The sequence below is a fragment of the Nicotiana tabacum genome, chromosome 2 (assembly GCF_000715075.1).
Source record: "Nicotiana tabacum cultivar K326 chromosome 2, ASM71507v2, whole genome shotgun sequence".
Classification (NCBI taxonomy): domain Eukaryota; kingdom Viridiplantae; phylum Streptophyta; class Magnoliopsida; order Solanales; family Solanaceae; genus Nicotiana; species Nicotiana tabacum.
In genome coordinates this window covers 55,620,810-55,634,793 of record NC_134081.1, presented here as the reverse complement: position 1 = coordinate 55,634,793, position 13,984 = coordinate 55,620,810, and the positions used below count along the sequence as shown (strand labels likewise).

Here is a 13,984-nt window from a genome sequence, read left to right as displayed (position 1 = left end):
AACGACGCAAACTATAGATGCATCTATTTGATCTGCCGAGGCGCTCGGCCTGCTCCACTAATAGAAAACACTTAAAGAAACACAAGTTTTTCAATAGCAGTCAAGTATTTTATCCATACCCTTAATTAAGTGAAACTTATCCCTTTGGGATCCTCTTTCAATTATGGAAATTTCGATTTAAGCAGTTCAATTGAGAAGTAAAGGCGCAATTATTTCAAGTATGACATGATGGGGGTCCTAGACTACCCGGACTTTAGCATAAGCAGTAGCTACGCACGGACTCTCGTCACTTCGTACGTACGTAGCCCCCCACAAATAGTCACATATATAAGTTAATTCACCTATGGAAAAATTTTCCTCCTACAAGGTTAGAAAGTAGACTTATCTCGTCTCAAAGCCCACTCACCGATTCAAGAACATGCTCAATCCTCAAAAATTGGTGTCAAACGACTCAAAACTATTCGAACATTGTATAAATTAATCAATTTACACTCAAAAATTCATACCCCTATTATTAAAGCTTTTACCTAACCCTAAATGCAAGATTCCTAAAATTTACCCCCGGGCCCACGTGTCCAAATTCCGGTAATTTTCGAACAAAGTTGTTACCCATAACCTTAGGAACATAAATATATGATTTTCACTAAGTTCCATAATCATTTTCGTGGTAAAATTCCATTTTAATCAAAACCTAGGTTTTTCATCTAAACCCATAATTTCTACAAATTTTTATGTTAAGATCTACCCATAACATATTTATTAAACTCACAATAAGTAGAAATTACTTACCTCACAAAGTTAGGTCGAAATCCCATCTTTCAAGGCTCTCAAATCGCCCAAGAGTGAGAGAAAATGTGATAAAAATGGCCTAAGTCCGTATTAAATGAACCCTCACTGCCCAGCGACTTTCACACATGTGGTGCCTTGGACGCATCTACGGTCTCACACCTGCGGCAAATGCCTCGCAGGTGCGCTTTTCCCCCACCTAGCCAGTCTCCGCATCTGCGGACAGAAGGGGCCGCTTGCGCGGGCCTAGTCGCACCTGCGACCAAGGCTCTCGCACCTGCGGTCGCGCAGGTGCGCCCAATCTTCTACATCTACAGTCCGTGGGCTGCCCTTGATCTCTTGCTTCTACGGCTCGTGGCTTGCACCTGCGGTTGGACAAGCGCAGGTGCAATTATGACAGATCTAGGAGCTTCAGTTGTGGCTCCATGCTCCCAACTTGGTCCGAACCTCATCCGAGCGACACTCGGGATCCCCGGGGCCTCGTCCGAACATACCAATAAGTTTAGAATTATAAAACGGACTCTCTCGAACTCTCGGAATGCCCGAAACAATATTAAAACTAAGAATCACATCCCAAAGGCAATTGAATGAAACTTATGAACTTCAAGTTCTTCTATTCACTCAAAATGCGCCAAAACGTACTTAGACTACTCAGTTTGACACCAAATTTTGCGTGCAAGTCTTAAATGACATTACGGAGCTATTTCCGATCTCGGAATTTTGTTTGGACCTCGATAACTCCAAAAACCTCTCCAAACCAAATTTAAAGAACTTTTAAAACCTTCAAAAACTAACTTTCACTATTAGGCGCTGAAACTCTCCCGGGTCACCCAAAACCCTATCCGAATATACGCTCAAGTCCGAAATCATCATACGAACCTATTGGAACTATTAAATTCTGATTCCGAGGTCGTTTACTCAAAATATTGACCGAAGTCAAACTTGGCCTTTTAAGCTAACCTTAAGGAACCAAGTGTTCCGATTTCAACCCGAACCCTTTCAAATCCCGAACCGACCATCTTCGCAAGTCATAAAACAGTAAAAGCACGTACGGAAAGTCTTATTTAGGGGGACAGAGTTCTAAAAAGTAAAACGATCGGCCGAGGTATTGTTCATTATGTTAGTGTGGGTATTGTACTCCTTGTGAAAGGTAAAAGAGAACTTTCTTATGTTTAGGCCTAAGGAGCCAAAACTGATTTCAGTGACTTAATGAGATTGAAATGGTTTTATATGATTCTATAAAAATCTTGGTTTGATAGAGACATTGTAAAACTTAATTGCACGTCTTACAATTCACTTGTCTTTTATTCAAAATGATAAAGAGCATGATTCATATAACTGTTTATCACTTTATGTCAAATATTGGTTGCATGGTTTTTTGTAAAATCTTGTCCCATGAACTTGAGTTAGTGAGAGTCTATGATACTTATTGAGTACCGCAGTGGTGTACTCAGCCCTTAGGGGGGTCCCTTCAAGGCCCCACTTACTTTACATGTTTCAGGATGAGGTATAATCGTGGCATGCTAATAGGTCTAGGATGACTCTCTTTCCAAAATATATGGTGAGGCACCACTCCTATTTTCTGATAGCTATCATGTTATTTTCTTAATTTATGTTAGTCATGCATTAGCCTAAGTGTTTAATTCTATTCTTTGGTATAGAGACTCCATAGATAGTTATGACGAGTTGTAATAGCGGGATGGTATATGACATATATGAAAAGACATTTATTGTGTTTGGTCTCATGATTATGATGAAAGGCTTTATATATAATTTTGAATTGGAAAATATATAAAATTTTCAAAGAGATTCTGCAGTTAAATTTGTTTTCATATAAATAGTTTGGGTACATCATATGGTTTGGTTCGCTCGAATTGGGTAGTGTGCCGGATGTCGGTTACGTGATTTTGGATCTTGACAGAAATTCAAGACAAAATATACCTCCTACCAATAATTACTCTTTGCGAACGCGGTCACCATCTCGTGTTCACGAAGTACAAGCCTCCACCATATGACGAATCCTTCTTTGCGAACACGACAGGGGCCTCTTGAACACAAAGGCAACGACCAGCCTTTATCGTGAACGCGAAGGCTAAAGAACTAGCCTCATTCGCGAATGTGGTCCACCCTACGCGAACGCGATGGCCAAATCTCTAGAACATTCCTCTTCATTGCGAACGCGAGCCTCCTCCCGCGAACGCAATGAACACCAGACACCAAAAGAACCAGCCATTTGAACTTAGATCAAAATGATCCGAAATCACCCCGAAACCTATCCAAGCCCTTCAGATTCCCGTCCAATCATCCTAACAAGTCCATATATTTTATTCGAACTTGTCAAAGTCTCAAAACATGAATAACAATGTCAAATTCAAGAATTGAACATCAATAAAAAATCTTCAAACTTTTATAAATTCTAAATTCCAACTTTCGACTAGAAGCATTGAATCAATCCCCGACACCCGAGACTCGAACCAAATATATGTACAAGTTAAAAGTTATCATACGAACTTATTGGAATCTTCAAATCACCAATATGGAGTCGTTTACATAAAAGCCAAACCTTAGTCAATTCTTCCAACTTTAAGCTTCCATATTAAGAATTATTCTTCCAAATCACTCTCGAACCTCTCGAAAATCAAAATCAACTATGCTCGCAAGTCATAATACATCATATGAAACTACTCAAGATCTCAAATCACAGATCGAAATGCTAGATTTCAAAATGAGTCGAATCATTACACATATGTATATTTGTTGGTTATCTAATATCACAAAATGCTTTGATCACGTTACCAAAGAAAGTATTTATATGGTACGGTTACTTGATCAACTCGATTTTCATAACCCAACCAAGAAAACCTTGAAGGGAACAGGTAAAACCAGTTTCGTTTTAGTTTTTCTGCATGGATGATCAGAATTATCCATGAACTTACCTATTAACTTCTCCAAACTGATTGATTGCTCTTTAAATGCAGTCAAAGTTGTGACTAAACAAGATGTGATGGATATTAAATCAATATGTCTCTTCATGCTCAAATAAATTGAATGAAGATTGAGTTGTAAGATTTTAAAATTTTAATTAAACAAGACGTGTCGTGTGAGAATGCACGCGTAATATATAGATTTCTTATCAAAGGAAAGACTAGAGCAAAAAACATAGTATAAAATAGACACGCTTGAATGCTCTCTTGACTATATTTCTATATTTGCCTAGGCCATTGAACATATTCTATACATATCGAGCAGGGAAAATAACGACGGCAAGTCAATTGTTTCTAGAAATTGCAAAACATCAAGAATCTTTTGGATACAAATCACTAACGTGCTTCCAAAACTTACGCTTGTAGTATAGCAAAATATGTTATTATCCATCTTCTTAAACTCAGATTTCTAATCAAAAGACACTTTGTACAGCTCATTCTAGGGTCAACTGACATATCTTGTCAACCACTCTACTCATATTGACTAGATGATCAAGTAAAAAACAATTATTTCTAAAGACAAGTTTCAAACATAATTTTATATAATTGACCACGACAATTGACATTATAGATAGGATTGCTTGGTATATCGGAAAGATAAAGAGAGACGATACTTCGGTATAAAGTAAACATTATTGTAAATTATTAAGTACATTTAAATTTGTACATAGTTTGGTGCGTTTTTTATTTTTAATCTTATTAGAGGATATATGGCCTTTGGCACGACGTTTTTATATGATTTGCAACCGAATCATTTTTTTCTCCCTAACATTACCATTAGGTTTGAATCTCTCACATTATAAAGAACCTTGATGTAATTTAAGACCATAATATTTCTCCTGCTTTGGTATATATTCCATATAATCAGAACTATTTTTTATTGTAAATCATTGTTCGCATTCTAAACTATTAGTATGGCGTGTCAAATCAGAAATTAATGAAGAGCATTTTTAGTGAATCCCCCGTTCGGGTATTCTTTACGAAAATGGGGATCCTACAAGTGCAAAATTTTCTTGAAGTAAACCTAACTCACTTAAATAATCAAGGACCCCACAAGCTAGCTCCGACACATCATTATAAAAGAATTTTTTTTTTTTTGAAAGTACTTCACCCCTGATCGAGCGCAAGCTTTAGCAAGGCAGCAAATGTTCATCTGTTTTACAAACTTGTTTACCAAAACCAAATTAAAGTTCATAAAGGATGGTGACGTAGACAGATATCTCATATATATTCTTGAGCTAAAATGGAACAAGAAGAAAGTACCCCTCGTAGTAGATGACAGAGTGGAATATTACAAAATCATGCAGCTGATGGTGGCCTACTTGACACTCAAGCATGAGCAATATAATTGTGATAGTGGCCAGTCGGAGAGGACTATATATTTAGATCAAATCAAGACAAAAAGATATTGCTTTCCTTCTTGGTGAAAACTTAATTGCCATTCTTGACGCTTAAGATATTATACGTATATTTTTGGTGAATAAGATAATAGATATAATACATCCAAATCTCTACTACTCTCCAACAACCTATTAGTCTCATTTCACTTTCTTTGTGCTAGTGTATAAGTGGAACACACACACACACAATAAAGATTTGAAATGCAAAAGAGAAATAAAAGGATAAATGGAGTATGATATGTTAACCTTCAAATGGAAGTGTCTTCTGCAGCTTTTTTGATAATAATTTAGGTATTCAATGCTTGCGCTATTCCAAAGATAAGACTAGGAATTCGAGAGAAGAGAGAAGATAAGATCAGGGGCGGACATACAATATTATGTTTGGGTTCCCGGGAACCCAATAGCTTTTGTGTAGATCCTATATTTGTATTAAGAAATCTATTGAATATATAACAATAATTATATGGGAACCCAGTTCCAAAATACATTTCTGGTCCAATGGTAAATCTTGGAACCCAGATGTGGCCCGCTTCCCTTCTTGCTAATGCAAGTTCGAGTCCCTATAAGTCCTTTTTATTAAACAGACAAAAACCAAAGTTTTTTAGCAGTACTTCCACTATGGGAAAACATCAAACAGATAAATATTGCTCCCTTTCTGTCAAGTTAGCACAACTTCCACTTTAGTCTATTTTTTTTTAATAATAATAGATGACTAAAGTGAACCTAAAAAGAAACAACCACATCAAAAAGTCCCCAAAACAAAAAAAGAGTTAGGGTTTCGTTCTTCTTCAATCTTGCAAGCCACTGGTTCTTCGACCTTCATTCTTCTTCAATCATGACTTTTCTTCTGTTGCATATCAAAGACAAGCAGTGATCCATTGTAGGTCCTCTCCTTCCTTCATCTTTTTTTTTATAACTATTTTTCTCTTATATTATATTATATAAAATAATATTTCTTAAATATTTTTCTCTTATATTCATCTGTAATATTTAATTTGTGTCTTATGATTTGTAGGGTATTTTAGTGAGACTCGATATGATCAAGAGATTTTTCAAGCCGCAAACCTCTTCAGGTTCTACTTCTAGTTCTCTTTCGCTAAGCTCTTCTTCATGTCCAGTGATTAATGATAATGTAAATTCTTCTCAACCATCACACAAAGATATTATATTGGATCAGAATCTTCTTAAACCTGATCCTGGTGAAAGAAAACAAATTTCAGAATTTTTTCCTAATCTACGTGACCGAGTGAGAAGACATTACATTCAAAAAGAGCCTTGTCGGCCTCGCAATTTTATTTTTTTTAAATACATTTTGGTGAAAAATTGCGTCATTTTAATCCGGAATGGTTTAATACTTTATATTCTGGATGGTTAGAATACAGTATTAAAGAAGATGCAGCATTTTGCTTATGTTGTTATTTGTTTAAAAATGAGATAGGAGGATATGGGAAAAAAGTAAGTGATTCTTTTACAAAAGTTGATTTTAAGGCTTGGAATAAAGGTATAGAGAGGTTTAACGCACATGTGGGTGAAGTAAATAGTGTTCATAATCGGTGTTTCAAGATGATGCTAGATTTATCGAATCAAGCACAATCTATTTTAACATCTTTTGATAAGTAATCTGAGAAAATTAAAAGTGAGTATCGGGTTCGCCTGAATACCTCAATTGATGTTGCAAGGTATCTTTTGAAAGAAGGAATATCTTTTCGGGTTTACGATGAACGTGAAACTTCTACAAGAAGAGGCAACTTCTTGGATCTCTTAAAGTGGTATGCAAATAAGAAGGATGATGTAAAGAAAGTTGTGTTAGAAAATGCTCCAAAAAAATGATATTATGATTTGTCCAAATATATAAAAAGACATTGTGAGCTCTAGTGCAAAAGAAACATTGAAAACAATTATTGAAGACTTGAACGGGGATTACTTTGGGATATTGGTTGATGAGTCTTAAGGATGTCTCCATAAGAAACAAATGGCGCTTATTTTACGTTATGTCAACAAAGAGGGTAAAGTTATTGAGCGATTTCTTAGCATTGTTCATGTTAAAGATACATCTGCAAAATCATTAAAAGAAACAATTTATTCTTTGCTTTTGGAACATTCATTGAGTAAATCTCAAATACGGGGACAAGGTTATGATGGAGCTAGTAACATGCAGGGAGAAATTAATGGTCTTAAAACTTTGATTATGAATGATACTCCTTCAGCATATTGCATATATTGTTTTGCTCATCAATTGCAATTGACTCTTGCAGCTGTTGCAAAAAAATATTATGAGACCGAATAATTTTTAGATATTCTTGCAAATGTTTTAAATATTGTTGGGGGTTCTTTTATACGTAGGGAGATGCTTCGAGATGATCAAGCAGAAAAATTAGAGGAACTACTAGTGCTTGGTGAAGTTCATACAGGAAGCGGTTTAAATCAAGAACTTGGATTTCAAAGGGCAGGTGATACTCGGCGGGGTTCTCATTTTAAGACAGTGCGTAATTTTATTAGTTTATTCTCATCAATTGTTCATGTATTTGGAGTTCTTGCAATTGATGGTTCAAATTATCATGAGAGATCAATGGCAAAAAGTCTAGTAGATGACATAAGATCCTATGACTTTGTGTATATGTTACATTTAATGTTGAAAGTATTGGCACTTACATATGATTTAAATATGGCTTTGCAAAAAAAAGATCAAGATATTGTAAGTGCAATGAAGCTTGTTGGTTTCGCAAAGAGACAATTGCAAGATATGAGAGATTCTAGATGGAATTCTTTGATAAGAGACGTCTTTTTATTTTTTGTCAAGCATGGTATTATGATCCCCGAAATGGATATGAATTATGTTCGTGGAAAGTCAAAGCGTAAGAAATCAAGTGTTACATATTCTTATCATTTGCGTGTAGAGGTTTTCTATGCTATTATTGATTTGCAACTTTCGGAGCTTAACAATCGTTTCAATGAAGTGAATACTGATCTACTTCTTGGTATGGCTAGTTTGAGTCCAGATAATTCTTTTGCAAATTATGATAAAGACAAGATTATAAAACTTGCTACACACTGCCCGAATGAGTTCACTGATTCTATGCTTGAGGATCTTAGTTTTGAGCTTGACATCTATATTGACTATGTGCGAGAGGCGGACAATGATTTCTCTAACTTGAAAAGACTTGGAGATCTTTCAAAGACATTGGTTAAAATAAATTTGCACATACTTAGAGACTTGTTTATTTGCTTGTGAAGTTAAGTCTGATATTACATGTCGCTACTGCAACGGTAGAAAGAGCTTTTTCTTCGATGAAGCACGTTAAAAATGACTTGCGAGGCAGAATTGGTGATGAATTTTTTAATGATTGTTTAGTTTGTTATATAGAGGATGAAGTATTTGAAAGTGTACCTAATGATGCGATCATTGATCGTTTTTAAAACATGACAAGTCGTCGAGTACAATTGTAATGATAATATTTATATTTATATGTTGTCTTTAAGTGTTTTGTTATTTTCTAAATATATGTTGGATATTGATACTCGTTCCTTAATTCGGTTATTGTAATATATTGACTTAAAATTGCGGTAGGAACTCATACACTTCAATTTCTAGATTACGGTTGACCGGTCTCTGAAACAACGCCAAATAGTTAGCAACAACTATTGATCTGTGTTAGCAAGTAATTGTGTAAGTCTTAGGAATTTGATTCCAGATTACTTAGGCAAAGATTTCTTCTGAATATAATAGCAGATATGGAGATAGGACATGACCATTTGTGGGAGCAGTAAAAATCGATACAATATCTGCTGACTTAAGGAAATTAATTTCACGCCATGCAACTTGCTCCAACTAAATATAGAGAAATATACATTTGAAACATAATTGCGATCTTGGTCATGCAACTCAGATTGATGTGAATATGGAACCAGATTTAAGCCGTATAAAACCTTTACCATACAAACATTTTATTTTTTAATTTTTGGGTCCTATTTAATGGGAACTGATTCCACCAAGCACTTAGCCTCTTTGGCTTCCACCAATAATAAGCTGATTCTTGTACTGTATACTGAGGTACTATCTGTCCCTAGTGTTTATTTTCTTTTCTTTTATGCTTTTTTTTGGTTATTTATACATATATTTTTTTAACCAACCCATTTGGATATTATGATTGTTTGGTTGTTGTATACATTTATATTTAGTCCATTGCATCGATCTGGCTGGTGCAGATTTGTGTAGCTCCCAATTTCCGGTTTAGCATCACTAGGTGGTCCTATATTTTATTCTGTAGATCCCATTTCGTGTGTTAATTATTTAGAAGCCCAAAAATGGATAGATTGCATTTTCTTCTAGAGTGACAAAGAAAGCACGAAGACAAAGACTGGTGTCAGACACATAGTCCGCATTTTAATTAAAGTAATACTAATAAGGAGAGGAAGGGATTACCTAAGTAAATTTCATGGGCAGTTATTCAACTTTGTGTTCATTACCCAAAAGTCATTTTTCTTTCTTTTATTACGTAAAATTCATTCAATTTTGTGTTTATTGCCCAAAAGTCATTTTTCTTTCTTTTGTTAAACAAAAATAATTTTATTATGTTCTAGTTATCACAATAGTCATTTTGATCAAATTTTACAAACCTTTCACCTAAAAAATCTATTATGCAGTTGACATTATAAATCCTCTCATTTATGCAACACCGTCTATATTATAATATACTTTTACCCAAGTATTTTAATTATGATTAAAATGACTTTATATTATTTTATTTATTATTTTTATAATATATTCGTACATTTAATTTTTTCTTAACTTTACTTTTCAAGATATATAAGTAGCATTATTAAATTTGTCGGTAACATAATTATGAACAAATTTCAAGCCCACGTTCTTAACCATGCTTAGCAAAATATTTTTAATAAAAATTATAAAATCAAAGCTCATTCATTTATCAACCAAGTCATACCCATTAATCCAATAAATAAAATGCTTACATTTAGCCAAGGATTAATACTTTCAAATAAATAATATTAACAAATAAAGTTTTAAAAAACTTAATATTAAATACAAATATCTTTAAAACTTTTTCTAAAATTCTTATTAACTATAAAAAAAACTATCATTTGTTAAACAAATCTATTTTTATTATTTCAAATAAATATTAAAAAATAAATATTTTTTTTGTTTTTATATTTAAAATATGTTCATGTTTGAGTATGATTAAACAAATTGAGTGCCATAAAAAAAATTAAATGTATGGATATATTATAAAAATAATAAATAAAATAATATAAAGTATTTTAATTATAAGTAAAATACCTAGGTAAAATTATATTATATATTCCCTCCGTTTCAATTTATGTGAAGCCATTTGACTGGACACGAGGTTTAAGAAAAGAGAGAAGACTTTTAAACTTATGGTGTAAAATGATGCATATATATTTTATGTGGTTATAAATCATTGCATAAAGGTAAATTTTTTCCAAATAGGAAAAGAGGTCATTCTTTTTGGCACAGACTAAAAAGAAAATAGGTTCAGATAAATTGAAACAGAGGGAGTAGTATATAATATGGAAGGTATTACATAAATGAGAGAATTTATAATGTTAAGAGCATAATAGACTTTTCAAGTAAAAGTATTATAATATCTAGCCAATGTGACTTTCGTGATAAATAGAGTAAAAGTAAAATAATTTTTGTGCAACAAAAGAAAGAAAAATGACTTTTGAGTAATGAACAAAAAGCTGAATGATTTTTACGTAACAAAAAAAAATGACTTTTGCGTAATGAACACAAAATTGAATGACTACTCATGAAAATTATTCGGAATTAGCGATAAGTCAAATGGAAGAAAAATCTAAAGCATTACTTTCTTAAATTATCACATGGGGAAATGATGATTCTGCTTTCTAGTGTATCATATATCTTTCAACCATGGATTTTTCAACAAATTATTAGAATTTAGGCCACTCGATATCTCCAATGTTTATCTTTAACTTTGACATTAATGTTGCATCCTCAATCACCACCGACTCGTGTTTTTCACGAGTATTACTCTCTATTTTGTAAGGGTGACAGATTTCTATATTAAAAAACAAAAATTACACTTCTATTTCTTCTGTAAAATATGCGCTTATACTCATAAATGTCCCGATATGTGTAAGAGCACAAATTCTAAGAATATTTTTGATATGTGGCGAAAATCTTTTTAGTTTCTTAAACTATATATTCAGTCAAACATTATTATATGATATAAAATACAAAAGTATCAACATAAGCTTGAAAGATTGAAATTTGATTTCAATAAGAGAATATATATAACAAATGTCAACATAACTTTAATAATAACCTTTTTGTTCAAATCGGAAATGTCTATCAATAAATTAACTTACCTTTCAATGGAAAGCGGTTTTTGGGCCATGGTGCGCGCGGAAGATGAGCGGCAAGAAATGAACCCAAATCTATCCGTCTACAAGCAGAAGGCATATTAACGAATATATTCAAGTAAAACAACTATAAAATGCGAATTGATTTCGAAATAGAGTTCTCTTACGGAGCACTTTTATTATTAGATGAGGCGAAATCAGAACTTGAAAAAGGGACGTATACTGATAATAAGGTTGAGTGATCATGATGGGGAAGACAGGCACATGAAGAACTAACTCAACGGAAACGGAAACACATACATGTGAAGTACCAAACCATTATTTTCCACTACGCTAGGAAGTACAGTAATGGTACTATGAATTATGATGTCAGATGAATGCCATAAAAATTTTCACTGACAATTCCTGTGCATGAGTTAGTAATGCACGTGCCCTGCTTCTCCATCTTGATCACCACTCACCTTTTTCATAGCTGCATATTTTTAGCAGTTCACATATAGGGAGAATTCTGAAAGACGAGATATTTGAGAGAGAAAAAATTTAAAGAGGTAGTTTGTTTTGAAACTGAGATGCAGGTTTTGCTTTAGCTAAGCTCACATTTATAACCAAAGAAAAGAAAACTGTGGACTGAAGGTTTTGTTTGGTGTAGGTGTAAAAGAGCAACCAAGAAGATTAGTTGAAAGTGGGACCTGTTAAGATAATTGGAATGCAAGAAAGTTGTCTGTCTAAACATAGGACCACATTCATCAGTCATTATGGCACATGTTGTACAACAATAACATTTCACTCTTCCACTATGATATATACTGTAGCAGGTATTCTATGTTTTTAGCACCTGAAAGATGCAGCGATTAATTAGCTACAAGTAAATTTTGCCTAGTTCTACCTACACATTACATTTGAGATAGAGTACTATCTCTGCAATAAGCAGTAAAATTAATTGACTAGATAAAACTGGGCTGAAATAAAAGCTCAATCAACACAAAATAACAGGCATTTTCCCCTTCTTCCCCTTCACAAGGAAGAGTTTGATGAAGATCAAATTTTGTACGCACTGTAGTTCTGTCAATCAAAACTTAGGCAGGAAATCGATTCTTGTACCATTTCCAAGATAGCAAAATATGAATACTTCTTCTCAATCTTGGATTTCTCTGTTTTTTGTTTTTCAATGTTCTAATCTAGTTTTGGGGTTGGTATGTGAAGGAGGGAGGAGATCTTCTCGTGTGTTGAACTGTTGATTGAAAAAAAAAGGGTATCCTTCAGGTCAGGTCCACAGGCTCTCTTCATTTGATAACATCCGGCTTTTTCTTTAAAAAAATACGTTCCATATTCTAAAATTCGGTTGCTCGACTAATTTTGATCTACATCGAGTAGGCCATTTAAGACTTTTTGCTTTGCAGAAGATGTATCACCTAAAAATTGTCACATTCTAAGATGTTGACCCCCAACTCTCATGTGATTTATCTAAGGGAAGCAGGAAAGAGATTGAAACAGCACAACATTAAGGAAAAACTGCACAGTTTAGAATCAATATTCATCAATATCTCGTGTGAATAAGAGACATCGTTTTCTTTAGAGATATACAGTATCTGAAAAAAAATATTGGTACCACCAAACATAATGGACCTCGTAGATAGTGAAAATCACTTCTGCAGTAAGTTCTATTTTAGGCTGCAATCAAGTGATCAATGATAATCTCTTGCCTAACTGGGTTGATCAATTTTCCTGGCAAATCAAATGCTGGACAAATTTATGTCTCATCTTCTTTCAGGTTTCAGTAAAGATGGGTAAGAAGTACATTGCATTTTTCTAGAAAGTCAAATGCTAGAGCCACTCTTTTTTTAAAAACAATTGCGTTTAAATACTGTGTGCACTGCTAAAACAACTGGTAACTTTTAAATGGAAGTCTGATGTGGTAACAAGAAAAATGTAATAGCTATAGCTTCAAATTCTTTGTTACTTTATTAGACAAAAGGCTGGCATCCAACACTTTGACATTCCCTTGCAATCTTTTAGAAGTGCATGTGTACTGCCTTAGTGTGGAGGCCTAAGAAATATAAAAGTATGTTTCTTTAAGCCAGAAGGGCATCTTCTTTGGAAAGCACCAGTGATTAATCATGTCAAGCCCACATAAACAATTAAGAAACTACTATTCAAGATGATATAATGGTTGAATGTCTCAAATTTAATTTTTCTCTAAAAGTACAAACAATAATGGGAGGATTGAGCCATTGGGGCATTAGCTTTTGAAACTCATTTTAGCTGCTTTTGTTCCTTCTCTTTTGGATCTCTTTTCCATTCTTTTCCAGATTCCATTATCCCTTTTGTTAATCATGAAAAAGTCACAAATTCATTGTAACCTGACAAAGAAAAGAGTAGGAGCAGGCCTCGTGCATCAAAATGAACTAATTAACTTAAATAATATACTCTATAAAAATATTACTTTATAAT

At 33.7% G+C, this 13,984-nt stretch overlaps 1 protein-coding gene across 1 annotated transcript; it reads left to right on the top strand.

The window, feature by feature from the left end:
- The first annotated feature begins 5,702 nt into the window (after positions 1-5,702).
- On the top strand, positions 5,703-10,229 carry LOC107786711 (uncharacterized). The gene is made up of 3 exons (XM_075233208.1): positions 5,703-6,050; positions 6,186-6,243; positions 7,514-10,229. Exon 3 carries the CDS (start codon positions 7,518-7,520, stop codon positions 8,400-8,402), a length of 885 nt encoding a protein of 294 aa, XP_075089309.1. The 5' UTR covers positions 5,703-6,050; positions 6,186-6,243; positions 7,514-7,517; the 3' UTR covers positions 8,403-10,229.
- Positions 10,230-13,984: the final 3,755 nt, after the last annotated feature.